Source organism: Oenanthe melanoleuca, chromosome 1A (genome assembly GCF_029582105.1).
Source record: "Oenanthe melanoleuca isolate GR-GAL-2019-014 chromosome 1A, OMel1.0, whole genome shotgun sequence".
NCBI lineage: Eukaryota > Metazoa > Chordata > Aves > Passeriformes > Muscicapidae > Oenanthe > Oenanthe melanoleuca.
The window spans coordinates 39,525,772-39,539,304 of record NC_079334.1 but is presented as its reverse complement, the minus strand read 5'-3'; the positions used below and the strand labels follow the sequence as shown (position 1 = coordinate 39,539,304).

The window sequence follows — 13,533 nt, the reverse complement described above, 5'->3', positions numbered from 1 at the left end:
AATGCTTAAATAAGAAGGTACCGTTGAAAGGCAAATCTTTAGTAATTTGTACTGTTAGTCTTCTAACAGAAAAAATAAAACAACATTAAAACAAGCATTGTATAAACTAATAAATGGAGTATTCAATGTGTGTATTTGTAAAGTTGTGCAGATTACTACATTTTAAGCAGCTTTTGGAATTTGTGTTAATTAATCTACATTCTTTACACCTTAAATTTCAAAAATATGAAAGAAATACATTAAATATACTTAACATTTGTTGTTTGTTTTTTTTCCTAATGTATATTTGTTCTCATAAGAAATCAAAATTATATTTTCCTTTTCAGTACAAAGTAGTTGTTCCCAAAATTGGGAATATATTGGATCTTTGCACAGCATTGTCGGCTTTGTCTGGTGTCGCTGCAGATAAGGTAAGAGTGATCTCTTATATAAAGCAGAACAAGCAACACAACAAGTAACACATTTTAATACACATTTTATTGTGTATTAATCTGATTTAACAATGTATACTCCATTTGCTTTTCAGATGATTGTTACTGATATATACAATCACAGGTTCCACAGGATATTTGCCATGGATGAAAATCTAAGTAGTATTATGGAACGTGATGACATTTATGTGTAAGTATAGATAACATGCTTCATATCTCTTTGTAGTTTGTTTAGTTATTTGTAAAAGATTTAAACCTAGACACCAGATTAGGTGATTAAACTGGGAGGGGTTATTTTTTTATTTTTCCTCTTCATAGCCTTTTCTGTGACAGTTGTTTTTTCTATTTCTGATTGTTTTTCTTCCAGATTTGAAATTGCTATCAATAGAACAGAGGATACGGAACAAGTCATAATTCCTGTTTGTTTAAGGGAAAAGTGCAGGCACACTAGCTACAGCCATAGTGGTTCTTTACTATTTGGTCAACCTTTTCTCATAGCAGTGCCTAGAAACAATACTGAAGATAAACTATATAATCTGCTGCTGCTAAGAATGTGGTAAGTTTATTGTTAAAAGAAAAGTTAGTTTGTTAAGAAAAATGCTAATTGTTGGAGTCAGTAGGCATGTACTTTCGTATGCATTTTAACATACTGGTTTCGGTACTTTTATTTGCTTTCTATTGAATATTAAATATAAAATTTTAGCCACTAATTTGGATTTTAATTTGATTTTTTGTTAGCATGACCTCATCCAAAAATTATTTGACAAGACAGTAGAGAGTCAATCTGTATTGTTAAATAATTCTCTTGTGTGCTTAGCTGTTTGTTAGGTCTTGGTAAAGTAGAAATGTTGTCCAGTTATTCTGCTATGGTTATACTTCCTGTAGCTACTGTTCAATTGTATATACTAATTTATGTTGGAAAAGTACATGGTGGCCACTTTCTGAAACTAGACTAGAATTAGTGTCATTATATAGAAGAAATTAAAATGATATCACCTCCAATTTAAATTTATGCTTCTTTTTCTTTTGATGTAACTTTCTCTCTAATGTGATTAATGAGCAGTTAAAAAAAAAGAATTCTCGACAAACAGAGTGAGACCAAAAATCAAGTTATCTCAGACTACACAGGCATGTATGAGCAGGTTTTCCTATGTACTTGTAACACTAGACACATTTGGCAATAAAACTGATAATGTGAGTAAATTACAAAGGAGTGCAGAAATACAGTAGACCAGCAAGGACTCCATTGCTTCTAACTGTTGCTTTCAATTGTTGCATTTAGCCGATATGTAAAAACATGTACTGAAAGTGAAGACACTGAAGGTTCCCTGCATTGCTGTAAGGACCATGGTATCAATGGTAATGGCCCAAATGGAATACATGAAGAAGGATCTCCAAGTAAGAATGGAATATCTAAACTTGTTTAGTATTTGGTGTTGAACTTGAAATAGAAGTTAACTCTAGTGTTTTTGAATTACTGACATTCTGTCTCATTTATTCCTCTTTGTTCTTCCAATTGCTTTAGGTGAAATGGAGACAGATGAGCAAGATGATGAATCCAGCCAGGATCAGGAACTTCCCTCAGAGAATGAAAATAGCCAGTCAGAAGACTCAGTTGGGGGTGACAATGACTCTGAAAATGGATTGTGTGAGGATACTTGCAAAGGTCAACCACTCACGGGACACAAAAAGCGATTGTTTACATTCCAGTTCAATAATTTAGGCAATACTGACATAAACTACATCAAAGATGATACCAGGCATATTAGATTTGATGACAGGCAACCTAGGCTTGATGGTAAGTCACAAGGAGCAGAGTGGGCAATATTTGGTTCTGAGACTCTTTTCTTACTCTCACATTGCATTTTCTTTTTGTGCTGTTTGATATGTTTGTCTTTTACATAGTAAATTCTGTATAAATAACTATTTTTTTATTACAGTTGACTTTTTGAAGTGCAGAATTTTATATGCTTCAATTTTTTGTATTAAATTCATTATAGCATTGTTTAATTTACTTTGAAGAGTGTTTGCCCAAAGTTAATACAATTTCATGTAAAGCAAGAAATACTATTAAGAGAAAACGTTTTTTTTAATCTTAGAAAGATCTTTCCTTGCTTTGGATTGGGATCCTGAATTGAAGAAGAGATATTTTGATGATCGTGCAGCAGAGGTAAGCTGTTTATGTTGCTTCCTTTTCCAGCACAAATAAAAATTAAACATAAAAAATACAACTAAGAGTGACATACAAGATTGTAAGTCTTCACAAGAAGAAGCAACTATATCTTTTTTTCATTTTATTCTTAGTAAATATGTTGACATAAATAAACTTCATATATACATCAAGTAATTAGCAAATCTGAGGCTTATGAACTGGGAAGTAAATCTGAAGCAGTGGAAACTTTTTACTTGAATGGTTTCTGATGAGTTTCTCCATATATAGGAGCTTTGTAGTTACTGTTTCTAGTAAGACGACATCACTAAAATGAGTTTTGTTTCATTTGTTTTCTTAACTCAAGAAATACTTCTCTTTAGGATTTTGAAAAACATGAAAGTGTGGAATATAAGCCTCCCAAAAAGCCTTTTGTGAAATTAAAAGATTGCATTGAGCTGTTCACAACAAAGGAAAAACTAGGTGCTGAAGACCCATGGTAAGCAAAAAAATTTAAAATTATGTTCTATGGCATATTTCTCAAAATTAATCAAACCCATACTTGAACATAGAGATAATTAGTTGATATGTTAATATTATTTCGAATCTTGATATTTCAAACATAGTTAAGAATTCTCAAAATGCTTTCTGTTTTGATCCATTACTTAACCAAAATTTTTACCATGTATAGAAGGTTATCTTTGTAAGGAAGACATTTAATGCATTCGCAACTAGGAGGAGGGGTCAATACATAAAGCGCTCTAGTCTGTGGACTGTGATGGACAGTGAATGAATACTATTGTGAAAAATTCAAAGCAGTGGTTTAAGCAAATACTCCTTTCTGAGATGAGAGAGGTTGTATTTTCTTTATGGAAATATAAAACTTTCCTTGCATTGGTACATGAAATAGGGATGTGCGTAAGCAGCAAGTTTATGGAATGGGGCATGTCTGTAGTCAATAGAATCCCTCAAATTCATGTTCTAGCCATTAAGTTTTTGGCAGAGACTTTTATTCTTTTCATACTTTCTCCAAATTATAATTTGGAATCATATCTGAATATTCATAATTCTAGTATATTCCCATAAGATCCTTTTTTTTCCAAGAGTTTTCTAGCAGATAACAATCTTTCATCAACATCTTTAAGCTCAGAATTAAGTTTGAAAAGAGCCAATTTTTCTTCTGTGGATACATAAAGGTTTGGGAGATCTTCCAACATTGTCACCAGAGTTTCTCCTGTATTTGTGCAGGGTAGGGACCTAACTTACAAAATCTCTTTTTTTTTTTTTTCTGGGTTTGCTAGATTATACAACACTAAGTAGACTGGTTGAGATACCATATAAATCAGGTATGGTGAAGCACTTCCATTTTGGCAACACATTTTAAGCAGAGTATTTTGACTACTAAATACAACTGCAGAAATCAAGCAGGTGTTACTAGATGCATATCACTGGAGGTCATTAATCACATTTTTCTTCATTTGTTAGGTTGTCACAAGTATAATCCACAAGAGTTCATCATCCTTAGTCCAGCACTGTTTGAATTCTGCATACTCTAAGCCAACTGGAAAACAGATTTTCAATTCCAGCCTGCCCTTACAGTTCTCCTAATTTTTTTGTCTTCATCTGATGTTGCTATTTAAAGACACTTGTGCACTCTTTTAATTAGGGTTCATCTCTCTTTTTTATTTTTTCCCCCCTAGATTTGTACTTGTTAGATGCCAAAGTGTAGAATATGCATAGACTACTTCACGGAAGAGTTGTTTACATTCATTCTTATTTATCTTCCTCCCTGAGCATTAGCTGCTGAATGATTCAAGTATGCATTGCAGGGAACAGAAATTTCTAAGTCGCAGCCTGTTTAATACTTGCCTACTGAAAAGGGAAGTTTCTAGTAATGAGTTTTTCCAGGTCCCAGTAGTCACTGTTACCTGGTTTTAGATGGGTTTTTAGGGTGGTGAATTGATGAATTTGGAAATTGAAACTTTAAAGAACCAGAGTTGTCTGTTATTTTTGGGGGTTTTTTTGTTAGTTTCTTAACACTTATCTTTTTTTTTAAATAAAATATAAGAATACTGTGTTCTAACTAAGGGTACAGGGATCTGATCAGGGATGTAGGAGATGAGAATTCAATATTGGAGGGTGCTGCTTCTGTGTTTAAAATTATGTTGAGCTCCTCTTGCCATTTTAAACTGGAAGGGGTATCTATGGCATTAGTAGGAGATTAAAAGTGTGAGGTTTTTGCTCATTCAGTTCCTCCCATCAGTGTAACTTTCTTTTGTAATGTATTTTAACATACATATGGACTACGGTTACATAAAATTGATGGTTTCTTTTCCTTTTAGGTATTGTCCAAACTGTAAAGAACATCAGCAAGCTACTAAGAAGTTAGACTTGTGGTCACTGCCCCCTGTGCTGGTAGTTCATCTGAAGCGCTTTTCCTACAGCAGATACGCAAGGGACAAGTTGGATACATTGGTTGACTTTCCAATAAAGTAAGAAATTCAAATATTTTGATGCTTGAAGTGTAAAAGCGTGACTAGGGCACGTGTTTAATTCAGCAATTACATAAAATGTAATTCCATGAGAGGATCCAGTAAACTAATGACAGAGTGCTTCTGGGTTAAAAGTATAAACTTGGTAAAATAATAGTAATGTAAAAATATGGAAGATTGCTGATTCCTGTTCCATTTCTCACAGAGTGAAGAAGATGCACTGGCAGAGTAGTCTGGTGTATTTTTCTAGGGCATATAAAGTAAAGGGCTCTGAGACCACCAAACCGTGGTTAAAAAAGCTGTTAACATGACTGAGTTTTGATTGGGTTTTGTTTGTTTTATTTTGGTTTGTTTTGTTTTTAACAGTGACTTGGACATGTCAGAGTTCCTTATTAATCCCAATGCAGGGCCTTGCCGCTACAACTTGATTGCTGTCTCCAACCACTATGGAGGAATGGGAGGAGGGCACTGTAAGTTGGTTTCGAGTGTTGTCATTCTAGATGTCAGCTTTCTTTCCATGTTGATTTTGATTAAAATACTGATCACTTTGAATCAATGGTGCTTTTTAACAGTTGAGGGGCCATTTCTTTTTCACTACCCTGAAATGTTTTCACAAGTATCTTAACAGAAAAATCTGTATGCAATGAGCTTTCAAGGATAATTGTAGGTTCTTTTATACTTCTAGGTGTGCATATTGTGAAAAGAGAAAACATAACAGCTACTGTACTCATACAACTGATTTTGTCCTGCTTGCCTGCATTTTTGTTCATTATGCTTCTCCTTGAAAGCAGAGAGAAAAAATGACTGAGGGATTGTATTTTGACTGTCCTTTTCAGTAAACATTGTCTTTAGAAGGGAAATGGTAGTGATTAAACTCTTTGCTAAAAATAAAGTGTTACAGATGTTTAATAGTGATAATGAGGTTTAGCTAGTTGAATATGAATTACATCTATGAAGATACAAAGTCCTGAAACATTGTACTTTTTTGTCCTAGATACTGCTTTTGCAAAAAATAAGGATGATGGAAAATGGTACTACTTTGATGACAGTAGTGTGTCCACTGCAAGTGAGGACCAGATAGTGGCAAGTATCTTTTATGTTTCCAGATTTGGGACTTGATGTTTTCTTGTCAGGGCAGGAAAAATTAAGAGTAAACCATGAAACTTGTGTTAAATTTGTAGGCAGTAATTTTTGTTCTTTCAGAGGACAATACAAACCAAAAATGTTTCGCTGTAACATGCAAAAATAACTTAGATAAACATTCTGATTTCTTCGTAATTTTACCGTGTATACTTGGCAGCAAAGAAAAAGAGTAAGCTGGATTGTAAATGTTTTGTTTGAAGCCTGCTGAACATACTGTACTACCCTCTTTTACAGTCCAAAGCAGCATATGTGCTCTTCTACCAGAGACAGGACACAATCAGTGGAACTGGCTTTTTCCCACTTGACCGGGAAACTAAACAAGGTGCTTCAGCTGCCACAGGCATCCCACTAGAAAGTGATGAAGACAGCAATGAAAATGATAATGATATAGAAAATGAAAATTGTATGCACACTAACTGATGGGAAGAACTAGAAGCCATAAAAGAGACTCTCTTACTGGGGATACAGAGTGAAAGAGTGAAAATGCCCACCAAATTAAGAATAAAAATCTGAGATGGGGAGTTTCAGATAATAGAATGTAAATCTTTATTACGTTTTAACATGTGCAGTACTTGAAGTGAAACAATAAAAACTTAAACAGAAATTCTCTAATGCATTTACAGTCTCATATTCACAAGGTATATATAGGAAATCACAAATAAACCCCTTTTAAGTTTTCTGCTGCTGTTCTGATGAATTATGTTTTCTTTTGTTTTGGATGTGAATTAATAATTAAAATATTAAATCTGTGGACTTCTGACATTTACTTTCCTAGTACTGCAAGAATACTACTGCCAGATCTAGTTTCTTGATGAATATACACATGTTCCTTAGGCTGCCAACAGACTACAAGTAAAAATGTCATAAATAGTTTTCTTGAAAGAGCAAATTTTTGTTTCTCCCTGGGTTTTTTTTTGTTTGTTTTTTTTTTTGCTTGTTTGTTTGTTTTTTTAATTTGGTCACAATAGAAGAAATAGCTTGGAAAAGGTGTTTTAACCTTTTGTGACATAGTGGAACTTCCAGAATATTACATTCATCTTCTGCTGTGGAACAGGTTCTGGATTTCATGCTGCATTAACAAAAAAGGTTTTCAATTAAATGTAAGTATCCATTGTTGCTTGTTAGGATCTACTCTGCAGACATAATTCCTGTTATCTTGCTTCTAAGACATGCATAATTTTTTTATCTGATAACAGTCCAAAATTTAAATTGTGCTGTAAGTTCTCTCCCCAGTTTTTGTAGTTTGACAGCTTGCAAACTACTCTGTATTAAGGTCAGAATTAATAGTATTCTGTATCCATAGTAATGACTGTGTATCAGGCTTAGTTGAGAATTTTTTCAATATGACCTGCCTTTAAATTGTTAATTAACAAAATCACTTCAAAGGTAGGCCTGTTAATTTTCTTTGTGTGTTCCGGATGGAATTCACCATAGCCTTACAGTGTATCTGAAAAGGTAACTCATAAGAGAATTGGCATTTGCATGTTCAAGTCAGAACCTGTACAGTATATAAGGCATACAAACTCCAAGATGGATTTCAGTTAACTGTATTCAGGGGTCCAGGATGCCAAAATAAGTGTGACAGTTTGAAACATTTTTTGATTTGCTGCTTTCCCATTGATCTAGTTGGAAGAATGTATTGTTGATTGCATACAATACTGCCTTTGAGAGGGGCTCTTAAATGTGGGGGCACATGTCACATATCTACTACCTGGAGAATTGCTTGGTGTCCCACTGTTAAAAATTTAAAAAAGAAAAAAAGCAAAAAGTATGATGTTCTTCACTTGAACTAATCAAATACAATAGGTTATAAATTGTGTATTGTAAATAAAAGTTCACTCTGTGAGTGCACATTTTGGTAAATTATTTATTTATGTTAGCATTAAAAAGTTTAAAAATTGCATTTGACCAGGATATAAATGAGATATGTTGGACATGGCTTTGCTTTATACCTTGATATTAAAACTGGTGTTTCATCCTGGTATTTTAAAGCTGCTTTGAGGTTTTTTTTTTAAATGTAAACTAACCTCCTGCATGACAGAGGTTAAAATTTTGTCTGCACTTGAGTTCACTTGGGTTTACATTTGAAATGCGCATGTTTATTTATACAGATTTCAATAAAGCTATTCAAGGCCTTATTTAGTGGTCCATTTTGTTACAGATTCTTTTCCCACGGTGTTTGTGTCATGAGTAGTTTTTTTCTGAGACTTATATTCTCAGTTGCAAACTGGTTTTATAATGGAACAAGATCAATAGTATTTCAGGTAGACAGTATATATAAAAAGGTTTCTCTCCTTTATAAAACTGCAAAAACAATAATGTCATAATTTTGTTTGTAAAAGTAATACTGTAACAATAATCAAACGCAAATATACTAAATGTGAGATGGCTGGGAAATGAAGGAATATATTTAAGATAGATAAAACTATGGGGTTGGTGGGGGGAGAATGAGACAAGCTTTTGAAAATAATCCTAGAGAATTGATGAACTCTTTGAATAACAGAGAGCCCCCTTATATTCATGCTCCCATTTTTTCTGTATCTTGTTAGCCTAGAACTTGTGTGGAAAAACCACACAGAGCAAAGGATCTCATATGACTTACAAAAGTACTTTAGGAGTTTGTAGATTGGAGCGTTAATATCTGGTAATTCAAGGGTCCTAATACACTTCATTCTCCCTTTGAAAATGCAAATGAGCACACACATATGGAATGTTATATTTGAAGGAATGTACCTACCTACTAATAATAGAATTAGAATTTAGAATAGAGATAGAATTTAAAAGGGTATTGATCAAAGTAACATTTAATTAGGAAAAAAATACATAGACTGATTCTAATTTTTTTTGTTATTGTTAATTTGGCTCTCAAAATTACAAACACACAGCTTGTATAATCAGCTTCCTAATCAGAGATAAAAATCAGTAATACCTCTGTTCGAGTGTATCAAAGGTTTCTGGGAATTCAGTCAAGTTGTGAATTTTATAGAATATATATTCACATTAAGATACAATTCTTCCAGTGTGAACACACTTTACAGAAAATATATTATTATTTGCAGTGTTCATCAAAAGTTATTCTCAACTCATCATTATATGGAGAAGAGAATCCTAACACCTGTTACAAATCATGTCAGATAAAAATCTAGTGTGTTTTTCTCATCAAAAAGTTTGCTGTCAATAAGTATCAGCATAAACTCTAAAATTACAATATTCAGTTAACAAAACAGAGTAGGAAGCAGAAGACATCTTGCAATTCCTCCTTACTGTGTGGATTTTGTGACAGCAACATGTAGTTTAAAGCCAGGCTGGGAGGGAAGGAGAGGTGAAGAAACACTGCCCAGGACTTCTTTTAGTTAGCTTCAGACAATGTTCTGGATGTTTTGGTGCAGGTAGCTCCTTGATCTGCCCAGCTAAACTAAAGTCACACCTGCCTTCCTGGCATGCTGAGGTGAAATTTTCAGCTTACTTCAGAGCTTATGAGATGAGAAAAACTGTCAGATGTTCCACAGTTAGATGATATGGAAACATCTGCTACTTGCTAATAGAAAGGCCACAACCCCTTCCAGATTTCCCAGGAAGTTAGCCCTGTGTTACAGAGTGCAGTGTATTTTTTCAAGAGATTTGCAATGTTTAGAGAGAAATTTCTGGCAGGCAAAGAAATTAATTGGCAAACCCACTAGTTTTCTTAAAAATTTATGCTGCTTTCTTTGATGTCCGAGTTGTAGTTGTAGGATATGGTTTTTCATTGTTTCTAAGTACTAGTCACTTTGACAAAGAAAATCACCATAAATGTAGGGAAGCAATAGCAAAAATACATCTGATAGAATAAGCATATTCTTAGTCTGCAGGCAAATTTTTCTCTTCAGATTTTTTTAGTTCTCTTTCCCTGGGGGGTAAACATTGTGAAAACAGTTCCAGTTCTCTAGTTCTAAGATTGCATGCTTTACTGGCATTATGTGTTCCTGAGGCAAGCAGAGAGACCTGTCTTACTGAAAAGAAATTACATCTTGGAGTGACATGGAAAGCTGGAATAGTCCAAATGTGATAAATTTATTTCGGGAATGAGCTGAGTTGCTATATGCCAGGTAGTGTTAACAGTCGTCCTGGGCCAAATTATGCAACAGTTAATACAGGACTCTCTAGATATGGTTTAATGAAAAGTGAATCTTGTTATTTGTCAGGGCAGTAACCGAAAAAGTTGATAAAAGTGATAATATATCTATATTATCCTAAATTATTTCAGTACTTGACACTTAATTGTCACTTTAAGTATCACAATACTCTCATCAAAATGTGAATGTTATGCAGTCTCATCCAAGACAAAGGTTGGGAAATGACCAACAATTTCAAAATAATTTCCATTAGGAAATCATTGTGGAATAGAGATGTTATTGAAGAAGTTGATGGCACTTGGTCTTAATGTTTTTATTCAGTGTGCAAAATATGCAGATCATATCTACAGAATGTGGAAAGTAGCAAATACTCCTGTATCCTCTGTAGCCCCCGTAGAAAAGCAGTTCAGCACTGAAACAGGCACAAGAACTAGTCCTTTGATACATAAACAGAAATGAGAAGTTGGCTTCATCTTTCTACATCTTTGGTAAGGAGTCTGCGAAAATATACTTTTTGAGTTCCTACCTTTTAAAAGTTCAGATTGTAACCTGGGACACATTATAGAAAAAAAGTTACAACCCTAGAGTAAATACATTTGCACTAACAGATGGGAAGAAGTAGAATTGCTTTCCCAGAAAGACTATTCAGAAGTGCCTCAGTTTGCATGCGACACTTTATGAGGGGGGAACTTGATGCAGGAGTCTTGGAGTATAGGGAAACATTCAAAGAACTAGTGGTTCAAAACTGGAACAGGACAATCTGAAAACAGAGGTAAGTGTGGGAGTCTTCTATGCAATTAGTTTTTTTTAAAGGAGAAGGAAGATACTAGCAGAACAGCAGCAGAGGCAAGTGGAGGGTTGTTCTATTAACTCTGGGCTAGATGCCTTCCCTGGGCTATGGAGGGAGGCAGCTGAGAGGTGCAAGGGCCCTTCCCCTTCTGGGATGGAAAATTAGTCTGAGTCATCTAAACCACCTGCCCCAGCTCTGAGATCTTAGAATCTATAAACATCCTGTTCTCAGAGGAATGTTCCTCCCTCTTTAGACCTAATTGTTCCCATTAAAAATCATTGAGAAGTCTTGAATGGAGGCCTGAATGTGTATGTATTTGCTCCAGGCTCACCATGGTTTGAGGGAATGTCTTGCTAGAATTATAATTCATTAACAGGGGACTAAAACCCATGTTTTTGTTCAGCATAGTGACTGTTACGACTTTGCTTCCTTGCTTTCACCATGGCTCCAAACTTAAACTACACTCCAAACCCTCTCTGTTAGGCTCTTCTGGTTCTGGCCAAGGACATGAGGGACAGAGCCTGGAGCCATGTGTGAGTGGCCAAGTCATTGTGCTATTCCATTTTACCTTATACCATGGCCAGGGGCAGGGAAAGGGCTCTCCCTTCCCAGGACAGGGCGGGTGTTCCTTTTTCCAGGGAGCAGTGGGGTAACAATTGTCCTGACAGAGGGTTTCTCTGCCTTTGTTTTTCATTGTTTTGGGCTTGGGGAAAAACAGGCACGAGGAGGGGTGGAGGGATATTTTTCCTTTGCCGTGGAGCTGTGCAGCACCAGGTTGGGTCACTTCCTCATACATTTTTTTATGTAAATCATCCTCTTTTTTGTATACTTTTATTGCTAATAGTGTTGCTGATGTTCATCTTCTCATCTCATTGCTGTTTCCAGTAAGTTGTTCTTTGCTCAGGATCTCTATCTCTTTTCTCTCTCGCTGGAGTGGGGAGGGGGAGTGCCTGTGTGGGGCTTGATTTCCAGCTGGGTTTAAACCACGAAAAAGACCTTTTATTTATTGTCATTTTCTCCAAGTAACACTTTCCCCCAGGTTTAAGTTACAGCCTATACCAAAACATACATCTCCCTTTTCCTTCTTTCTTTTCCATTCTGGAAGAGCATCCGTGCTTATCCATGACAATTTCTGTTGAAACACAATGACCCATTCAGACGTGCCCCGGTTGAAAATGAGTAGTTCCTTAAAAATTAAAACCTACATATCATGCAATTGGTAAGAGGTCTGCAACCAGCTCTGGGGGCACAAAGGCATTTTCCAGAACACAATAAATGCTGTCTGGAAAAACTTCAGATGAGCTATGCTTGTTTTCAACATCTGTCAATGTTCTAAAATACGTATTATGCTCTGAGGAGAAGGTCTGCAAATACAAGGGACAGTAATTGCTGACTCTGTATCATCTATACCTATTAAAAGCAAATACAAATAACATATTGATTTTTGGTATACGAAATAATGCCATAGCAGATGTCTTCAGAAAATTTAACCTTAGCTATTTATATAGTATTTTTGAGATACAGTAGTGCAGATTAAAAGATAAATCAAAGAAGGCTGTAGTGCTACTTAATATGGGAAGTATTGGGTTATCCTCTCGATATAATCTTTGAAATTCTGTTTGGTTAATGTCATTGTCAGTCAGAAATTGTGATTTAGGAAGCTTATTTTTTTGATGCACATTATTTCTGTAATAGCAGAGAAGAAGAAATAGTACAGAACTGTGAATGTATGTTAAAACAATGAATCATACTACGATAAACCAAGAGTATGGAGAAGCCTATACTGCATGAATAGAAAAGATGAATGTAATAAGAAAGTAGCTGTAGGATACTACTAAGGAGGTGGTAGAGGATTTCAAAAAGTAACTGCAAAAGTCATTAACAGGCAACCAAAAATTAAAATCTTTTAATACTAGTGATTTGTCTTGCAGAGATAAAACAAAAAAGTAATTTGGGTTCTAGCAATGGATTTAACTTCTTAGTGAAAGATAATGATAAACCAGTAGAAAAGAAACAATTATGAGCATATTATGAGGATTGGAAGCTGAGTTCCTAATTATTTTTAGGAACTAGTTTACAAAGGAAGGTTTGAAATGTCCTGAAGGGGGGAAAAAATGAGGAACAGAAGAAATTAGATTGGAAAAGACCTCTAATTGAACAGCACCATGTCAACTAGATCATGGCACTAAATGCCATGTCCAGTCTTTCCCTAAACACCTACAGGGATAGTGACTGCATCACCGCTCTGGGCAGCTCATGTCTAATGTCTAATCAGCCTTTCTGCAAAGAAATTTCTCCTGATGTCCAAACTAAACCTCCCCTGACACAGCTTAAAACGATGTGCTTTCATCCTGTCACAAGCTGCCTGGGAGAAGAGGCTGTGCCCGTGTGCCTACAAGCTCCTTTCAGGTAGTTG

General features: G+C 35.1%; 1 protein-coding gene across 3 annotated transcripts in view; it reads left to right on the top strand.

Moving 5' to 3' along the window:
• The window catches only part of USP15 (ubiquitin specific peptidase 15), a 59,305-nt gene extending 50,952 nt beyond the window's left edge, over positions 1–8,353 (top strand). For 2 of the 3 annotated variants that reach the window (XM_056513410.1, XM_056513420.1), the window contains 11 exons: positions 327–410; positions 527–621; positions 799–987; positions 1,714–1,829; positions 1,957–2,229; positions 2,531–2,601; positions 2,964–3,079; positions 4,923–5,072; positions 5,439–5,542; positions 6,067–6,155; positions 6,450–8,353. In XM_056513410.1, the coding sequence (XP_056369385.1) occupies positions 327–410; positions 527–621; positions 799–987; positions 1,714–1,829; positions 1,957–2,229; positions 2,531–2,601; positions 2,964–3,079; positions 4,923–5,072; positions 5,439–5,542; positions 6,067–6,155; positions 6,450–6,635 (1,473 nt within the window). In that variant the 3' untranslated portion in view covers positions 6,636–8,353. Of the gene's footprint in view, positions 1–326; positions 411–526; positions 622–798; positions 988–1,713; positions 1,830–1,956; positions 2,230–2,530; positions 2,602–2,947; positions 3,080–4,922; positions 5,073–5,438; positions 5,543–6,066; positions 6,156–6,449 lie in introns of those variants that run through there. The other variant, XM_056513428.1, reaches the window with a different exon arrangement.
• Positions 8,354–13,533: the final 5,180 nt, after the last annotated feature.